This window comes from Melospiza melodia, chromosome 7 (assembly GCF_035770615.1).
Source record: "Melospiza melodia melodia isolate bMelMel2 chromosome 7, bMelMel2.pri, whole genome shotgun sequence".
NCBI lineage: Eukaryota > Metazoa > Chordata > Aves > Passeriformes > Passerellidae > Melospiza > Melospiza melodia.
This window is the reverse complement of record NC_086200.1, coordinates 28,487,221-28,506,775: the sequence shown is the minus strand read 5'-3', so window position 1 is coordinate 28,506,775 and position 19,555 is coordinate 28,487,221. Positions and strand designations below refer to the sequence as shown.

The following is a 19,555-nucleotide window of genomic DNA, read 5'->3' as shown; positions in this document are numbered from 1 at the left end:
GAACTTTATCACCCTTTCTGTAAAAACCTTTTTTCCTGATATCCAACCTATATTTTTTTTCCTAATATCCTAATTAGGTTTTTCCTAATATCCTACCTATAGGATAGGATCTCACCAACTTCCTCATACCCAACCTATATTTTTTTCCTGATATCCAACCTGTATTTCCCTTGGTGCAGCTTGAGGCTGTGTGCTCTGGTTCTGTCAGTCCCTGCAGACAGAGCCCAGCCCCAGCTGAGCACAGGCACCTTTCAGGAGCTGTGCAGAGCGATGGGGGCACCCCTGAGTCTCCTTTTCTCCAGGCTGAGCACCCCCAGCTCCCTCAGCTGTTCCTCACAGGGTTTGTGTTCCCAGCCCCTCACTGACAGAGCCCTCAGGGGTGTCAGGGTGGGGTTTTTGGGATGTCTGTGCAGGGACAGGGCTGGATTTGATCCCTGAGGGTCCCTCCCAGCTCTGTGACCTTTTCAGCTTTTCCCAGCCCAGGGTCAGAGCTGTCTCACAAAGATGCAGGGCCAGGGGCTGGATTTGATCCTTGTGGGATCCTTCCAGCTCTGGAGCTGTGTCCTGCCCGGCAGGGACTCCTTGCAGCCTGGTTCCTGCCCAGCAGCACCTCTGAGGTGAGGCAGAGCCCCAGGAGCCCCTCAGGGAACACCAGCAGGGCTCAGGAGAAGGGGCTCATCCCCGTTCCCAACCCCACCAGCACATCTGCTACAGGTTAAGACAACACAACTGCAACCATGAAAATAACCCTCCACCCGCCTTTCCCTCAGCCTCCCCAAATTCCTGGCTAATAACATGTTTAAGTGTGTTCCCTGTGAGCTCTGCAGGACAAATGAATGAGTGGATTTTGCAAATGAAGCTGCAGTGATGTGACCCAGAGCTGATAGGAGTTTCCTTGACATCATCCCCAACACTTCCGTTGCCATAACAAAAGGCAGCTCTGCTCTCTGGGCAGCCCCCTGCTCACTCACAGGGAAACAAAGTGTTGTTCTCCCCAGAACAACCCTCTGTGCACAGAATAATTGGATTAAAATGGTGGTGGTGGGGGGGTCTCAGAGGACACAGCCCACTTTTGCACTTTGCAAGTCTTCTCTTGGTCCTCTCACAAAGGGGATGTTCCCTGAGCTGCACAGCCAGGTGTGACATGAGAGCTCTTGGAGTTCTCAGTGGACAGCAGCAAACAGCTTTAAAACTTCCTTCAGGTTTGCAGGATGGGATAGGTACAAATGGTTTGCACAATTAAACCCAGAGTTGTTAAGCCTGAGTTCAGCATTTAACATTATAGGATGTTTTTTAATTGTTTCCTCATCACAGGGATGCACTGGGAGAGTTGGGGTTCTCTCATCAGTGAGAGAGTCTGGTGAGCAAACACAAATTGAGGTTTTCTTCATGTTTTAACCATTCCTCTGGATTAGAACTCACTAATTCAATTTACAGACTAAATTAAAATCTGGCAACTCCTTACCTGTGCTAAAGAGAAGTTAACTAAACTCCTAGTTAACTAAACCCCTAACCTGTGCTAAAGAGGATTCATTCTTCATAAAGAATGAATCCAAAGGGTCCTGATGCTGAGAAGGAATGATGATGATGATGATGATGATGATGATGATGATGATGATGATGATGATGATGATGATGATGATGATGATGATGATGATGATGAGGCTGTGTCAGACCAGGTGTCACTATTTTACTGAGAAAGGCCCTTCCAAAAGCTATTCCAGAGCACTGAGCTGTAGGGGTGTTAATAAGCTTCAAATTTTCCAGGAAAATGTCTTCACACGGACTTTTATGGTGTGAAGTGACAACTGCCAGCAGGCAGAAAAGCAGCTCTGAGAAGCCTCCCTGAGCAGGGTGAGGCTGAGGAGAAAGTTTGGGATCACCCAGGGTGGGATCCCAGAGGATCAGCAGAGATGTGGGATGAGCAGGAGGAGAGGAGAGCATTCCCTGGAGCCATGGAGAGTCTCAGGATGGCCCAGGGAGAAGGAGGGGACCTGTGTCAGAGATTTTAGGGCACTTTGAATGTGCAGAACCTGCAGAATCAGCTCCAAGCTGCTGCTCGGGAACCCCCTGGAGCTGCCACAGTGAATCCCATCCTTTACCCACCACAGTTTGCTCTTCCAAGCCTCCAAGATGTGTGGGACAGGCCAGGTGGGGTTTGCACCCTCCCTCTGAGCTCTGAAATCCCCAGCCTGATTTCCAGCATTACATCTTTTGGCTTCAGAGCCACGGAGTGGAAGAGCCCCTGCTCCCGGGAGATGATCTATTGCACAATGAATTACTTTAAAAACCAAATTGTTACCCCACAGGGCAGGGATCACACGACTTAAAGAGATGTTAACAAGCCGTGACAAACCTCTGGCATCAGAATTTTCAGGCAAGCTGTTCTGCATCTAAGGCAGTCACTAAAGATCACACAGCATCTGAAAAATGAAGGATACAGAGATGAGTAACCCCTCTCTGCTCCACTCCAGAGACCTGCCCATAGGAAGCAGGGCTGTGATTTGCACACTATCTGAACCTGATTATGGCTAATTTTTTGCATACAGAGCATGGAAAGGATCCTGGCTGAGGCATGGAAAATATGTGGCCACATGAGTCATTCTGCAATGGTTCATAAATCCTGAGAGAATCACAAAAGCAAAACATCTAACATTGCATCTTCCCTCTCCCTGCCAGTGCAACTCCACCTCTTGACACGCTCGGCACAGGGATGTGGGAATATGGTGAAAGCAGAGGAAATAGGATCATTTTCTCCTTGGAATAGAAGAATCTCATCAAACAGCAGCCAGGCTCAGATTTGCAACCTTCACAGAAGGGGCCATTCATGAGGAGAGGAGAAAGAAACGAGCTGCTCCTCCTCGCCTTGCCAAACCAAATTTACAGTTCCTACTGCCTGGGCTCCAGCTCCTGTCCTTCCTTCCTTCCCTGCAGAGCACAGCCCAAAGCCCAGCACCCTCCTGCCCCACTGACCCACGCCACACTGGGGCTCTGACACAGGAGATGGGAGAGGATTTAGGTGTCAGAACTCAGTGCATCCCTCTGGGTGTCCAGAGTTGCCCAGAACCCTGCTAGGGGGCTCAGAGACCCTGGCACACAGCCCAGAGCACCTGGGGATTTGATTGTGACCTCTGGAGCAAGCTACCAGCTTTGTAGGAGGACCTGAAAGTCACAGAAATTTAAATAGTATAATATAAAATGATCACGGGGTGAAAATGTAGATTTTAGGATTTTTGGTATGGGGGTTATGGGGACAGGATGGAGGAACTTGGGTGTGTCCTGCCTTTCTTCTTCTTCTTCTTCTTCTTCTTCTTCTTCTTCTTCTTCTTCTTCTTCTTCTGCTTCTTCTTCTTCTTCTTCTGCTTCTCCTCCTTCCCCTTCCTCTTCCTCTTCCTCTTCTTCTTCTTCTCCATTTTCTGCAGTGATGTTGGCACTTTGGGATTGGTTTAGAGTAGAAGTGCACTGTCTAACACAGGTGATGGGTATTGGGAATTAAGTGTAAATATGTTATAGGTAGTTTGTAGCATAAAAGGACCACACAGAGAGTGCCCTGTGGCTGCCCTGGTGAACAGAAAGTAAAATTTTATAGATAAGAATTAATAAACAACTTCAAGAGTGAAAAGTGAAGAGTCCAGACTCGTTATTCAGACACACAGGCTGAAACAGAGACACCCTGCACATCTCAGGGCAGCAATTAACAACCATCTACCCAAGAGATTTAGGAGCTTCCCAGAGCAGAGCACAGGAGGGACCTGCCTGGGGGTTGGAGCAGGTGGAACCTGGCAGGAAAGGGTCTTAAGGCTCATTTAGCCTCTGCCAGGCCCTGTTCCAGCATCATCTGGGTTGTCTGCAGCTCCCTGTGCTGCTCTGGGTTCTTACCCCAGGCGCAGTGGGGATTGTGCAGGGTGGGACTGCTCAGCTGTGGGGAAAAGCAGCTTTTTGTGGGGCAGGAGTGGCTGGAGCTCCCCATTATCTCCCCACCAGCAGGGACTTCCTGAGTGCCCTTTGCAGGCCCCTTTCCTGCTGCTTGGAGCTGCTCTCCCTGTCCCAGTGCTTTATCAGAGGAAGCAAAGCTTCTCCTCTCTGGGCCATCCACCCTTGGTGTGTCATGGTGCTCCTGCTGCTGCTTTCCAGTGCAAAGTCCTCCAAAAACCAGAGGGCTTTTAACCATCCCCTGCAGTAAAAGGTGCAGGAGCTTGGTGCTGTTTAGCCAGGAATCAAAGGGAATTAAAAGGATAAAAGGGAATAAAGGGGAATAAAAGGGAATAAAGGGGAATAAAAGGGAATAAAGGGGAACTCAGAAGGGCCCAGCCTGTCCTGGAGGCTTCAAGGCTGACACTAAAACCCTTCCACTGCCAGAACACGAGTCCTGCAGGAGCCCCCTGGAATCACTGGCAGATCTGTGTGGTCTGCAGCTTTGATGTTTGGGATATCTCCCTGTTTGTAGTACCAGCAAATGCTGTGACTCAGGCTTGAGGAAAAGACTTCAGCTCACCCACAGAGCCACTCAGGTCTCTGTAGTGGAGAATGCTCAGCATTTCCATGGGCTGAGCTGCATGGGTTCTGTTTACGTGCAGACCAAACCCCACATTTGTTATTTCCAGGAATATTCCAGAGCAGGAAGGAGACCCAGATGAGTCACTTGAGCCACCATCTCACTCTGAGGATGAAGTGCAGCCCTAAAACACTTCAGGCCTGGGTGGACAAGCCCCTCCCAGTCCCAGTCTGACGCTGGGGGTGTCCAGTGGTGCCAGCCCCTCCATCCCCTCATCCTTCCGAGGGTAAAGGAGCAGCAGGAGCAGGAAATGCGTAAGCAGGGTCCCTCTGCTGCTGCTGCTGCTGCTGCTGCTGCTCCCACACAGCTCTGGGCTCTGCCAGACCCTGCACTGCCATGGGCACCCTTGGGATCAGGCAGCTCCTGCTCTGCTGGGCCCTCTGGGGACTCTGCCTGGCCTCAGACTATGATGGTGAGTGTCTGCTTTGGGTCAAAGCTGCCTCTTGTTAAAGTGCTGGGTGTTTGGAGCTTTGTAAAAGCCCTGAAGTCCCTTTTTGTAATGGGTTCACATGGGAGGATGCTCTGATAGAGCTTCGTGTGGCTCTTGTTGAACAGAGGTGATACAGCAGAGAAAGAAGGTGGGGTGGAAGAAACTAGAAAGAGAAAGGAAAAAGAGAGGAATAGTAAACCAGAAAGGACTCAAAAGCTAAATCTTCAGCTAATTATACACCCAGAGCCACAACTTTACACTGGAGTGGCTCCAGAACTACAGATTGTTGTGAAAGCCCAGCGGAGGAATTGTTCTCTGGGTTCCCAGGCCTGTTCATAAATTTACAAAGGAATTGTTCCCTGGATTCCCAGGAATGTTCATGGCTGAACAAGGGAATTTCTCTCTGGATTCCCAGGCCTGTTCATGGCTGTACAGAGGAATTGTTCTCTGGATTCCCAGGCTTGTTCATGGTTGTACACAGGAATTTCTCTCTGGATCCCTAGGCCTGCTGAGAGGTGTAGAGCATCACAGTCCACTGTGAGCTGTGGGAAACCACAGGGCAAAGGAATCGGGGCTGTTCTCAGAGAGGTGGCTGAGGGCGGCTCCTGCACGCCTAACTCTGCCAGCTTTTTGTGCCTGTCACTCAACAGCCTTTCCAGAACATTCCCACTTGTAGGGACACAACAGAAAAGACAAAGAGCAGCCTTTGGGGTGAGCTGTGTGCTCAGAGTGTGTAACAGGCTGAGTGAGGAATAGGCTGAGTGAGGAACAGGCTGAGTGAGGAACACAGGCTGAGGAATAGGCTGAGTAAGGAATAGGCTGAGTAAGGAACAAGCTGAGTAAGGAATAGGCTGAGTGAGGAACAAGCTGTGTGAAGAACAGACTGAATAGGAACAGGTTGAGTGAGGAACAGGCTGAGTGTGTAGCAGTCTGAGTGTGTAACACGCTGAGCGAGTAACATCCTGAGTGAGTAACAGGCTGAGTGTGTAACATCCTGAGTAACAGGCCTCCTTCCCCTCCCAGATTACTCCCAGAACAGCACCAGCGATCAGCCCAGCACTCCAGAGGTCACCCCTTGTCCCCGAGCCATCCCGGGGGACCAGGCCACGGTCAACAACGTCACCTACCTGCTGATCCCCGAGGCCACCCGTGCCCAGCTGGGCAGTGCCATCACGGTGCGCCTCATCCCGTGTCTGTATGTCCTGGTGCTCCTGCTGGGGCTGCCCTCCAACGCCCTGGCCCTGTGGGTGCTGGCCACGCGGGCCGAGCGCCGGGCGCCCACCGTGTTCCTGATGAACCTGGCCACGGCCGACCTGCTGCTCATCTCCGTGCTGCCCTTCAAGATCTCCTATTATTTCCTGGGCAACCACTGGCCCTTCGGGGAAGGGCTGTGCCGCCTCACCACGGCGCTGTTCTACGGGAACATGTACTGCTCCGTGCTGCTGCTCAGCTGCATCAGCGTGGATCGCTACCTGGCCGTGGCTCACCCCTTCTCCTCCCGCGCTTTCCGCACTCCCACCTTGGCCGCCAGCACCTGTGCCGGGGTCTGGCTCTGCTCCGCCGCCCTCACGCTGCCCCTGACCCTGCAGCAGCAATCCTACCCGCTGCTCGGGGCAGGCCTCACGCTGTGCCACGATGTGCTGCCCAGGCATGATGACGATGGGTTTTACTTTTATTATTTCGTGGTGTTGATCTCCTGCGCCTTCCTGCTGCCGCTGGTGCTGCTGGTGCTGAGCTCGGGCGCGGTGCTGCGCGTCCTCCTGCGAGGGGGAGGCCGCTACGGCCACGCCGCCAAGCTCACGGCCCTCATGGTGGTCACTCTTGTGGTTTTTTATGCTCCCAGCAACATCCTGCTGCTGCTTCACTACTCCAGCCCCTGCTCCAGGCTGCACGGCCGGCTGTACCTCGGCTACATGGTCAGCCTGGCCCTCAGCACCTTCAATAGCTGTGCTGATCCCTTTGTGTATTATTACGTGTCGGAGGATTTTCGGGAAAAGGTAAAGAGGAGAGTGTTCAGGGGCAGCAAAAAAACCACCACGTCCCTAAAGACCTCCAAGGAAACGCTGCCCCGTTCCAAGCACTCGCTGGTGTGAGCCTCCAGGGCACTCATCATGCACACAGAGGGGATAAGAGGAATTCAGCGCTGGAATTCCACAAGTTTCACCCAGAACAGCGTTTTGGGGCCAAATGCTTTTCCCTGTTTGCACAGATAAGGATGAATAATGCCAGGCTGTGGGGTTCTTTGCCCAGACAAGAGGCTGAGTGCTGGACACATCCATCCTGCACTGGGACACTGCCTGCAGCTTCTCAGCTGCTCACACACCACCAGAGAGGTTCCTCAGATGGGTCTGGTGTTCCTCCAGAACTCTCCCTGCTAGTCCTGCTCCTGGCTTGTTCTCCGTCCTTAAATGCATATTCCCTTCCCCTAAAACTGAAGAAGACCCATCATTGCAACCCCAGATTTCTAAATGTATCAAAAGCTACTCTCCTGAGCTAAAGCAGTCTGTCAAAAGAGTGCAGAACGCTGGCTTGTGTAGCAAAAACATTCTTGGCTTGATTTGTCAGCAACGTCAGCCCACTGTTGGAAAAAGGTGTAAAAATCCTCTTCACTCATCCCTGTTTTTGCAAATCACCCTTGGCATCCATCATTCCTTTCAGGCAAAGGTTGTGTTAATGGATTTTGTGAAAAAATGATGTCTGATGAAGGGAAATAGTAAAGTAGGAATGGAGCAAAGCCTCTGGTACTCCACACTCCCTTTGAGCAATGTCACCCACAGCCAAAAGCTGGCTCTGATCAAAGAGGTGCTCAGGTTTGTTGTTTGATGGAACCTGCTGCAAATCTGACAAAATGCAGCCTGCTCATCTCTCAGACACAACTGGGGCACAGCTCTGAGAGCAGCCAGGTAGAAATGAGCAATAAACCTCTTTAGAGCTCCTTAATTCTTTCGTTTTCCCAGCACAGGCTTGACAACATAAAGTGTGAATAAGAGGCAGAGATGATTGTCTTAAAATCAGTTTTTAATAAAATATTTATCAGAATCTAAAACAAACACTTTTCTGGACTCAGACTTGCTAAGATGTGTGTGAACAAACCAACAACTGGTCAGAGAGCTGTTTGTGTGTACCTGTGGGGGCAAAAGGCAGGGGAAACACAAAGCTGGGCTCCAGGTGCTGGGCACTCACTCAGAAACAGCAGAGACTTAAAAAAAAAAAAACCAAACCCAAACCCAGGCTGGGAGAGGTTTTCTAAAGAGTTTCTCTATTCACAATAATGAAAACCAGGCTATTGTGCATTAAATGTCAACAGTCAGTGTGAGCAAAGCAAGTGCTGGTGTGTCAGGGATGTTCTTCAAGCAAGCTGAACATTCTTCTGGTATTTGCTTTCTACTGAGGCTGATTAAGAAGGAGGGGAAGAGGCAAGACCAAAACACAGGACAAGAAAGAACAAGGGGGACTATTGCTTTAAAATAAATACCATGGTAATGATTACTCTGCATAATGTACAGTTACAAATATATAAATATTCATTTCCTTGAAAGGATTGCAAGCATCAATCACTGATAACTAGCACTGCTGCAGCTGTTCAGTCACAGAACTCGGTGGAAGAAGCAACTTCTGTGTCTTACAAACCCACTGGCACTTTTCTCCTTTTGCAGTGAGGGACCATCAGGAAAAGGAAAGGAGAAATATCTCTGATAGAGGGAGGCAAAGTCTTTAAACCAGAAATAACCCAAAGCAGCAGCAGCAGCTGCTGGCCTTGCTGGCTTTGGCTTTCCAGCACCCAGCTGGTCTTTTCCTTGGTGGAAAAATAAAAAAATAAAACCAATCTTTCTGTCTAAACTGCCTGGCTGAGGTACATAAAATGGGAGCCTGAGATGTCCTTGTGCTCTCAGGGACAGGAGGGAGACTGAGCAGAGCTGGGTCTAAGCCTGTGAGTGGCTTTGAATGTGTTCAGCTGTGCTGCTCAGGGATCCAGTCCTACAGCTTCTGTATTCCAAGCAGGATGTTGAACAATGGAGAAAAAATATTCTATGATTTTTTTTCCCCCTAGATAAGAGTGAATGATGGTTACAAGAAACATGAATAGCAAATGTGGGACAGGGGAAAGCTCTGGACCCTCAGCTGGGGTGGAGAAGGGAGCAGAGACCTCCTTTATTCCTGTGATGGGGGGAGAAGGCAACCACAGCGGTGGAACTGCAGGTTCCTTGACTCATTTCCTTCAATAAAATCACCTTTTTTCCTTTTTAGCCGCAAAGAGGAGCTGGTTTGGTGCAGCAAGAGCAGGGGAGGCAGAGGCTGCCAAGAGCAGAGGGACTGGAAGTGCCAAGGCTGGGGGTGAAGTGAGGATCCAGAAATCCTGTCCCATCCCCTCCCACACACTGCCCTGCTCTGTCTGGCTCTGAGGACACTAAAGCTGCTCTGCCTTTGCCTTCTGAGGGTCCAGGGCTCTCTGGCTTTCCTTTGAATTGTAAAACAGAAGCCAGACTCCTCTGCCTCCAGCACTGGCACAGAGATCCCTCAGACAAGGCCCTGATTGATGGGCTGGCACCACCAGCAGGAATTATTTACCTGGCAGCAGCAGGGGGATGTCTGCAGCTGGAATTAGGACATTACATGTCCCACAGCCCAAGGGAAGTGAAGAAAGCCAGGTTTGATTCTTGGCAGGAGCTCCCTACCCTCATCTCCTCATCTCCAGGAGGAGATCTGAGTGCCCAAAGATCTGTGAGAGGACCAATAAATTTCAAATTACTTCAAATATCTCTCCACTGGGTGTACAATGGGTGAGAGAGAGGAGAGGAACACCAGAAAGGGACTGAGGACTGAGCACAGGTCCCAGCTCCTGGATGAAGGCAACCACAGCCATCACCAGGGTGACCAAATGCCTCATCCCCCAACTCTCAGCACCAAACAGCTGCAGCCTGAACCAGCAAACAGCAGGGCTTGTATTGTGCAGTTTTGAGTTTTAGAAAAGGAAAAAAAAAAAAAAAAAAAAAGAAAATAAAAAAGGAATCTTGTTGCAGCTCACACTAGGCCTGTTATTTACCCAGGGATAAATATTGACCCAGTCCTGTGTGTGTACACAATGGCCTGCCAGGACAGTTGCTTGCAGGAGGTGGAATTTTAGTTTAAAGGCATTAATTTACCTGCCAGGCAGGAATGCAGCTGCCAGGGTGAGGGCAGGATCTGCCCCTGCACACCCTGGACCCTCATCCCAGCAGGATCCCCATGAGGGGAGGCTGGCACAGCTGCCAACTTCTGAGGCAGCTCAGAAATTTCTGGGAACTTCAAGAGCCAGACCTTCATCATGTCAACTGCATTCTGCAAATGTCTGGCCCCAGACAAAAAGGACTGGAAACTACACATGCCCAACCTCTGGGACACCTCCTGGTTGTCCCCATGTGGACATTTTTCTGGAATAAACTTGCCTTTATTCTGGAATGGAATGTCTATACTGGGATATATTCTTGTCATGGTTCCTGTGTAAACAAGCCTTAAAAATGAATGGAACTGGGCTTTTTTTTTTTTTTTTTTTTTTTTTTTCTGTTTCCATTCACCAATAAACACCCTCAAAAAGGAGTTTCCACCCTGCTCTGGGTCCTGGTAACAATAGAAGTGGGAAGATAAAATATTAACACTATTTTGCAAGAGGCAATTGCATGTAACTCCTCCAAAGAGAACAATGCTGCTCCAGGCAGGAAGGGAAACTCAAAAAATCTTGGCTCCTGCACTTTTGGGAACACAAAGCTTTTCTTTTTAAGTTTTGCCACGTTGCTTGGGGCAGGTCAGACCGAGGGAGTCCAGCCTGTGACACGAGGGATTGGTACTGGCCAGGGAGCACCAGGACCAGAACATGCTGTGCTGGATGCCAGTGGGAGCAAAATAAAAGGGGTTGGTGAAGTCAGGCAAATATTTTAAAAAGGGCTGTGCCTGAGCCAGGTTCATTTTCAGGGGCTGAGAAGGCTGCAAGCAGCCCCTGTCAGCACATAGTGCAACACAAAGAGGGCTCTCCCACCTCAGCCCTGCCTCTGCTCAGGCTGCAAACAGCAGCAGACATGAAACCTTTCAGCCCTGGCAGTGGATTTCAGTTTTCTCAGGTTAAATGCACCTCCCTGAATAGTGGAGCTACAGGGAAGTGTTTCTTTCCTGATGGGCTGGGGATGATGAGCAGCCTCTTGCTATGTCATAATTGGCAAAACACACTGATTTTTTATGATTATAATTTGAGCAAAAAAACTTCTCAGCCATCTTTCCTCAAACAGCAGTTCAGCTAAGCACAAGGCCTGGACTTAGCTTCTAAGTGTAGCTAGGAAATGGCATTTGCAGAAAATCCTGATAGCAGAGAAAACACTTGGAAATGCTCTATCAAAGTTTGAATTCCAGCCCCTATTTTTCTCACCTAGAGGGCACACAGCATATTGGTCTCTCACCACTGGGAGGGCTCCAAAGAGGATGCACAAGAAGGCAGGAAAATGGACAGGAGAATAACTCTGAGTGTCCCCCTTAGAGCTCCAGATCTGCCCCGTGGGGCAGCAAAGGCTACAGTTCTGAGGGCATCAGCAAGTAGTCATCATTCAGGTTCTGTTCTGCAGCAGGTCATCATCTGGAGGAGCAAACTCATACAGGAGTCGATTCTGAGCCTCTTCTCTGGATTTAAATTATGTATTTCTGTGGGGAAGAGAACACAAGGAAGAAAAGTCACCTTGCTGTGATGCATCTTCGTGAGATATTGCTAAGCCTGGGAAAGCTGAAAAGGTCACAGAGCTGGGAGGGACCCTCAGGGATCAAATCCAGCCCTGTCCCTGCACAGACCCCTCAAAAACCCCACCCTGACACCCCTGAGGGCTCTGTCAGTGAGGGGCGGGGAACACAAACCCTGTGAGGAACAGCTGAGGGAGCTGGGGGTGCTCAGCCTGGAGAAAAGGAGACTCAGGGGTGTCCCCATCGCTCTCTGCAGCTCCTGAAAGGTGCCTGTGCTCAGCTGGGGCTGGGCTCTGTCTGCAGGAACTGACAGAACCAGAGCACACAGCCTCGAGCAGCACCAGGGGAAATACAGGTTGGATATCAGGAAAAAAATATAGGTTGGATATTAGGAAAAAAATATACGTTGGATATCAGGAAGTTGGTGAGATCCTATCCTATAGGTAAGATATTAGGAAAAAACCTAATTAGGATATTGGGAAAAAATATAGGTTGGATACTGGGAAAAATTTATCATTCTTTCAGTTTTTAATGGAAAGGGTGATAAAGTTCTGCAATGGCTGCCCGGGGAGGTGGTGGAGTCCCCATCGCTGGGTGTGTTTAACAAAGCCTGGATGTGGCACTGGGTGCCAGGGTTCAGTTGAGGTGTTGGGGCTGGGTTGCACTCGATGATCTTGGAGGTCTCTTCCAACCCAGTGATTCTGTGAACTATGTGAATTGTGTGAATTCTGTGTCCAAATCCTCCTGGAGGTCTGGCAGCTGGCACCATTCCCTGGGCAGTGCCCAGCAGCCTCGGGGAGCAGAACCTTGCCCTGAGCTCCATGCCAAGGCCTGGCACAGCTGCAGCCCTTGCTGGGCTCCTGTCCCTGTCACTCCAAAGCAAGATCCATGTCCATTCCCCCTCCCCACCTTCCCTGGGCTCCTCTGCTCCAGCTGAACACACCCAGTGACAGATCACTCCATCCCCTTGGGGATGAAACCACTGAGGTCCCAGAGCCTTTTCGAGCTGCCCCATTCCCTTTTTGGAGAACTGACCAGCACAAGGACACCACAGGTGGCTCAGAGCTCTGATGTGGACTCACCATTCTGCTGGGGTGGCCTCAGCCTGGCTGCTGTCCCCTGCCCTGGAGGTGCTGGCCGTGCTCAGCTCTGCCGCCAGCTCGAACGCGTCGCCCTCCACGGCGAAGGCGTCGGGGTCGTACTCGTAGGAGTAGTAGGACAGGTCTGAGTGCAGGGGGGGCCCCTCCTCGGCTGCTGGGGGAACCAGAGCTGCAGGAGCTGCAGGAGCAGGGCAGGGCAGCAGCAGGAAGGGGTTTTAGTCATGGACACCAGGGCATTTCATTGTGATTTCAGGGTTTACCCCCAAAACCTTGGGTCGCTCCCTAATAATTCCCTCCCAGGTGTGTCAGTCACCTCTCCTTTCCCCTCCCAGCAGTATCTGCCAATTCTAGAATTCCAGAAGGGTATGGAATTGGCAGATTCAAAGGTGATGGCAGATTAAAGGATGCTCTCTACCCCTGTGTAGCCATGATATTTTCTGAAATATCCTTTCCTTAAGATTTTATTCCAATACCAGGGAAGGTATTGGTGGGGTTCATAGGGGAGGGGAGAAGCTGCTGCAAAAGGAGTTTTCTATTTCCCAGTCTGAGAAATTGGAATAAAATGAAAGGAAAGAGGGGGAAGAAAGAGAGGGGAAATAAGGAAGAAAAGGGAAAACAAAGGGGGAAGGCAAATAAAGGTGGGAAGAGGGGGAAACAAGGAGAGGAAATGAGAAAACAAGGGGGGGAAGAAGAAGAAACAAGGGGGAAAAGAAGGAGAAACAAGGAGAGAAAGGAGAAACAAGGGGAGAAAGAAGGAGAAACAAGGGGGAAAAGGGAAATAAAGGGAGGCAAAGGGCAATGTAGTTTGAAAAATGTCTCCTTTTCCAGCATGGAATTAACTGAGGTGCTGAAGTTCAAGCCCATCATCCTGAGAGCTGCACACAGTGAGATAAAAGTGTCATGCAGAGGGCAGATGGCACAGGGGATTCACTCCGCACCCTGAAAATGTCCCCTCACCAGGCACCTCAGGTAAGGAGAGCCCCATCTCTATGGGGACATGTCCTGTGTGCCCTCAGCTGTGCCTCATTCCATAAAACAAGTGACAAAGCTGCAGGGACACCCTGAGGGAACAGCTCACCCGGTCACTGATCAGTGCAGGCAGCCAATTTTCTTTTGGGGAAGGTTTTGAGGCCAGGAAGCCACAGCAGAGCCATGGACTCCAGCCTGGATGAGGAGCTGAGGCACCTCTGCCCCAGCACAGTCACACAGCACTGAAATCTCCACCACTTTGTGTAGGGACAGCCCAGCACAGGCAGGAGCAGGAATTTCTCCTTTTCCCACTCCCTGCAGCCTGTGCTGGTCCCTCTCACCAGGCTGTGCCTCTGTGCTCCCTGTCCAGAGTAAAACTGCAAGATAAAGGGCAATGTAGTTTGAAAAAAGTTCCCCTTTTTGAGCACTGAGGTGCTGAAGTTCAAACCCATCAGATAAAACTTCCAGGAACAGCAGCAGATTTGTGTTTCCTAAAGTGCTCCTCGAGCCAGCTCAGCTGTCCATCCTTCCTGTGTACACTGCTTTAATCCAAACCAAAGCAAGCTCTGAGGCAGAATTATTGCAGGGGAGGAAAAATCCCCAGCCTGCCCAAAGCTGGCTTGATTTAAAGAGAACACTCATCAAGGCCTTTGAAAATGTTTGTTCTCTAGAAAGAAAATATCTGAAGGATCTTCCCTGTTGCCTCCCACATCCTCCCAGCTCTGGGCAGGGGAGTCAGGCTCTGTTCCCTCCTTCTTGGCCTCCTCCCTGGGAGAACCTGCCAGAGCATGAGCTCCTTCTATGAATGGGTGATTGCTGGGATGGGATGAACATCACAGGCCTGACTCTTCCCAGGAATTCAGCTCTGGAGCCCAAGCAAAGAGCACAGGCCGAGGTTTCCTGCTGCACACAAACCACTGCCCCAGCCCCAAATGTTTGTGCCACGGCCAATGTTTGCTGAGCAGGGATGGGGGGAGAGGGAAAACCAGCCCTGTGCCAGCTCAGTCAACCCTGAAAGAGCTGCAGCCCTGTGGGGAACACACCAGCCAGGGAATTTCGGGGATGATTCCACCTGGAAGCAGAGCTCAGGCTGATGCTCCTGGTAGGAGCTGGTGTGGGTGATGGCATTTAATTAAAAAAAAACAAACAAAACACCACCACCAAACAAAAGTGTCATAATTCCACATAGAACTTTCTCCCAGTTCCAGCCATTGGCCCTTTCTGATTATTGGAGAAGAATTGTACAAAGAGCATGGCTGTGGGGAGAGGCAGGGGGCCAGAGAGCTGAGCCTGGGGGGGTTCCTGCTCTGATACCCTAGCACTGCTGCCCCACACACCTGGATGTTGTTTTCCACCAAATCCATGCAGAATCACAGCAGTGATGGCAAAATATTGTCCTCCAACATCAGTGGCTGTGCCTTGAGTGCCTTTGGCACAGATTTATCTTGCAGTTTTACTCTGGACAGGGAGCACAGAGGCACAGCCTGGTGAGAGGGACCAGCACAGGCTGCAGGGAGTGGGAAAAGGAGAAATTCCTGCTCCTGCCTGTGCTGGGCTGTCCCTACACAAAGTGATGGAAATTTCAGTGCTGTGTGACTGTGCTGGGGCAGAGGTGCCTCAGCTCCTCATCCAGGCTGGAGTCCATGGCTCGGCTGTGGCTTCCTGGCCTCAAAACCTTCCCCAAAAGAAAATTGGCTGCCTGCACTGATCAGTGACCGGGTGAGCTGTTCCCTCAGGGTGTCCCTGCAGCTTTGTCACTTGTTTTATGGAATGAGGCACAGCTGAGGGCACACAGGACATGTCCCCATAGAGATGGGGCTCTCCTTACCTGAGGTGCCTGGTGAGAGGAGAGATTTTCAGGGTGCAGAGTGAATCCCCTGTGCCATCTGCCCCCTTTTATCTCACTGTGTGCAGAAGAACAGCAGAGTTAGTGATGTGTGGGAGCAATCAAGGCACCACTGCATCACAGAGACACCATCAGAGCTACAGGGGATCCCACAGGCTCCAAAATCCACCCAGATCCTGGTGGCCAAGGAGTGACAAGGACCTCAGAAAAGGCACAGCCAGAAATTCAGTGAGATCCCAGTCAGTAATTCAGCTCCTTCTCAAGGGTTTTCTATCCAAACGAATATTGCAGCAGGCTGTGAAGGCACACGAGCACACCCAGAGCTGGGCCCACTCATCACAATCCTGTCCCACCCTTTTGAGACTCAGTAATTCACCTGAGAAGGAACAGCTGAGGAAGGGGATTCACACAGGAGTTATTACAGCTGAGTCCTGTCACCCTGCACACTTCCCTGGCAATCAGAGCATCTACAGATGCAAAGAGGATCCCACCCATCTGCTCAAAAAAAGCTTTAAGGTCAAACCTCAGCCGTTCTGCCTCTCTGCAGACTTTGGGAAGGCATTTTAAAATGTTCTGACAACAGCAACAGAGCTGCATCCTGACCTTTCAGGGCCATCTCTGTTCAATTACTCATCTTGAACAGCTGGAATTTATTCCTGCAAACCCACTGGCGTGTGTGGAACTTCACTGTGGGTCCAGAGGGAGCCCCAACACATCCTGTAATTCCCACTGATGGCTGGGAGGCTGCTTGCTCCTCAATTAAAGAATTCAATTAAAGCATCCACCAGCCCAAGCTGAGCTGCATGGCAAACTCAGGAGGCTCCCAGACAACACAAACACCACGTGCCTCCCTGAAAACCCAGCATTTCCTGCAGATTAACACACCCAGATGGTTTCACACCAACCTGCCCTAAGCTTGATTCGGCTCCTGGAGTTTTGCAGCCCTTTAGGAAGTCCCAGATTTAGGCACGGCTCAGCAGAGCCCCTGCTGGAGCACCTGAGCCGACTTAACCCCATCACATGCTCCAGCAGCCCAGGAGAGGCTGCCTGAGGAGGGGCTCATTCATCTGCTGCTCTTTGATTCATGTCCCGTGTGCTTGACCTGAGAGGAGCCCTGAGGATTAATGAAAATCACATGCTGGGCTCTTTTCCTGGGGTGGGATTTAGTCAGTTTGATTCCTGAATGCTCATTCTGCCATGGCTGCTCCCAGCTCAGCATCCTCCTGCCAGGAAATTTGGGCACTCCCAGATGCCAGGACAAAGCCAAGTGCTTGTGCTTTGACAAAAAATCCCTATGGCACTCAAGTTTGTCCATCTAAAATCTGAATTAAAATGCCACACAAAATAATCAGATTTTCCCCTTTAGCTCCTTCTGAGCCAGCACTGTTTCTGCCAATTCAGAACAAAAACCACAGAAGGATTTTCCTTTTACTTCAATACAGATTATTTCAAAAACTCTGTTCTAAACATTTTTTTTTGATTGTGGATTACCATCAAGTTCCATAATTTCTTTCCCCCAGGTAATCATATCAAATTTTTATTTGAAAATTATGTAATGGCAGCCCCATTTTTGTAGACCTTGGTGTGGCCTCACATTCCAGCAGTGCCCAAATGAAACACTTTGGGAATGCTGCTTGAAAGGGTTCAGATTGCAAATTTTCCATGCTGAGCACATGGCATGTGTATAGAATAAAGGGCAATAAGATATAAATATATTCACAACAAGCCCAGGAAAAAAAAAAAAGGGGGAGGAAAATAGTAGAGATATTAAATACTAAGACTGAATGACCATTAGAAAATGTGATAATGGAATATTCACCATATTTTTGCACCTTAATAAGAAAACTGTCCATCAGCTGCTGTCCAGAAAGTAAAGAGCAGATTGGTGTCTCCTTTTGGACATTTGTTAGTCTGACTCTGGTGGACAAGGAGGACATGAGGAGCCACAAAGCTCCTGAATTTAATTCTTCTCCTGAAGACTTGAACTGGTTTTACCAATTTCTTGGGAGAGTTGGAGGCCAGGGGAAAATTAATGAGTGGAAAGCAGCCAGGAAAAAAAATCTAGACCAGTTTATTTACTAGAAACAGCATGAAACAAGCTATTCTATTGACCCTCCACTGCTTCTTGGTGAGATTTATTGTGAGCCATGAGCGAGTTCGACACGAGCCTTGGAAAAAAGTGCATGAACATAAGCACCAAATAAAATGAGCAGCCAAATTCCTGGCTACTCCATCCACTGACCTTAACATTTTTGTTCATTAAGGCTCTTTATTCCAAACAGAGAGAACCAAGGCTGCCAGCCCCATTTTTGCACAGAACTGCAGGGACAAAGTTAATCCACCTGGATTTGAGTCCTTGCAGTGGTTTGGGCTCTTGTCAGTTGTTTGTTGGAACATATTACATCAGCCTGGCTTTCAATGGGATCTTTCCAGCTTAATAGTGGAAGAAAAGATCACAGAGAGTGTGTTGTTCAAACACAGCAAGGCTGAGAAAATAGGAGGGTCAGTTGTCCACTCCTACAAATAATTATCTAAATCCTGCAGGTGCTGAGCTGGGCAGGATTCCTGCATGATTTCCTGGAAGGAAAAGTAGGAGAGCTGTCTGCTACTGAATACCTCTCATCCTCAGCTTCCCTGACCTCTTCACTTTTTTCTGATTTCTGAATATTCTATCTTTTGTATAAGATGGAGAAATTTAGCATCTTTATTTAAAATGTGATTGAGAGCCACTTGTACTTAGTACAGAGATAGGACAAACTTTAACTCTATTTAAGAAAACCTTTGGATAAATGCAAAAGTATTGCATTACCTGCTGGGGTCTGGGGAACACTGGGCTGCTCAGCTGTGTGGGAGTGTGCCTCCCTTTCTTCTGGCAAGTTCTTGGCTGCAAATACAAAGAAAAATAAACTCATTTGCCACATAATTCGTTAATAATGCCTCTTTAGTAAAGGCTTGCATTTCCAGAGGTGGAGTAATCAGTTCCCTGATATACTACACACCTTGAAAGCCCATGCAGAAGCTTGCTTTAATTTTGGATTTAATTTTTATCCAGGAATATTCACTTCAGATCAAACAGTATCACCCATTTTCTCTTCAATTCATTCTGACTGGTAAAACATGTATCCATGAGAACAGAAAACCAGTTTTTCCAAGCTGAAAAGCAGCTGCCCTTATCCCTTAATCTATATACGATGAACAGCAAAATAATAGCACAGAGCAAGTTCTGAATCAGAGAACTCTGAATCCCTACCACACGTATGGAACATTAATTTGCTCGAATGACGATTTGTGACATCCAGCAGCTGAACCATGACAAAAAAAAAGGGAAGGAAACGAAACCTACAGGCAGAAGAACACTGAGACATGGGCATCTGCTCTATCCTGGTGTTGTTCCTGCAGGATGCCACCTCCATCTGGCAGTGGTTGGGGTAGATGAGGCCGTCGGAGGCGCACACGGGCTCGCCGTCGTAGCCGCAGTCCCGCGAGCACAGGCACTGCTCGAAGTGCTCGTCCTCCAGGCAGCCAAAGATGTTGTTGCAAGGGCCAGAGTGGACAAAGCCTGGGGGTTAAACAATTCCCAGTCAGTTTTGCACAGCACGGGGAGGGTGGAATGGAAATAGTTCACTGATCGTTAAATTTTGTGTTGAATTCTCAAAGATTTCTAAGAGGGATCTGGGAAAAAAGTTGTATTTTTGAAGGAGCCATGGTGCAACAGCTTCCTGACTTGGGATAAAGCAACTGGTTTTTGGCCACAGAGCACAGAAAGGAACAACAGCTTCTGGGGCAAGTTATTCCTTTCATGGATGTATGAAATTGTTCAATCTTCCTACAGATAATTGTGGAACTCCACTGCAAAGTATTGGAGAGAAAGAAAACCAAATTACATGGTGAGGATTTTTTACCTCCTTGTTTACTGACACACCTCCCCTTGTGCAGGTTCTTCTAGAATTAGACAT

General features: G+C 49.3%; 2 protein-coding genes across 2 annotated transcripts in view; one reads left to right on the top strand and one right to left on the bottom strand.

The window, feature by feature from the left end:
* Window positions 1-4,859: 4,859 nt before the first annotated feature.
* Window positions 4,860-7,208, top strand: F2RL3 (F2R like thrombin or trypsin receptor 3). Its single transcript, XM_063160935.1, has 2 exons — window positions 4,860-4,967; window positions 6,009-7,208. The coding sequence occupies exons 1-2, from the start codon at window positions 4,892-4,894 to the stop codon at window positions 7,076-7,078; spliced, it is 1,146 nt and encodes a 381-aa protein (XP_063017005.1). The 5' UTR covers window positions 4,860-4,891; the 3' UTR covers window positions 7,079-7,208.
* A 777-nt stretch (window positions 7,209-7,985) lies between these two features.
* Window positions 7,986-19,555, bottom strand: part of CPAMD8 (C3 and PZP like alpha-2-macroglobulin domain containing 8) — a 62,577-nt gene continuing 51,007 nt past the window's right edge. The window contains exons 40-43 of the mRNA XM_063161318.1: window positions 18,943-19,158; window positions 18,409-18,483; window positions 12,767-12,962; window positions 7,986-11,651 (exon numbers count right to left, since the gene is read on the bottom strand). Coding sequence (XP_063017388.1) covers window position 11,651; window positions 12,767-12,962; window positions 18,409-18,483; window positions 18,943-19,158 — 488 coding nt within the window. The 3' untranslated portion in view covers window positions 7,986-11,650. The remainder of the gene's footprint in view (window positions 11,652-12,766; window positions 12,963-18,408; window positions 18,484-18,942; window positions 19,159-19,555) is intronic.

What these genes read in the sequence shown, in the direction of transcription:
- F2RL3 (XM_063160935.1), top strand. Translation starts at nt 4,892, where the DNA reads ATGGGCACCCTTGGGATCAGGCAGCTCCTGCTCTGCTGGGCCCTCTGG. An exon ending in CCTGGCCTCAGACTATGATG is followed by an intron (nt 4,968 to 6,008) that starts GTGAGTGTCTGC and finishes TTCCCCTCCCAG; the next exon opens with ATTACTCCCAGAACAGCACC.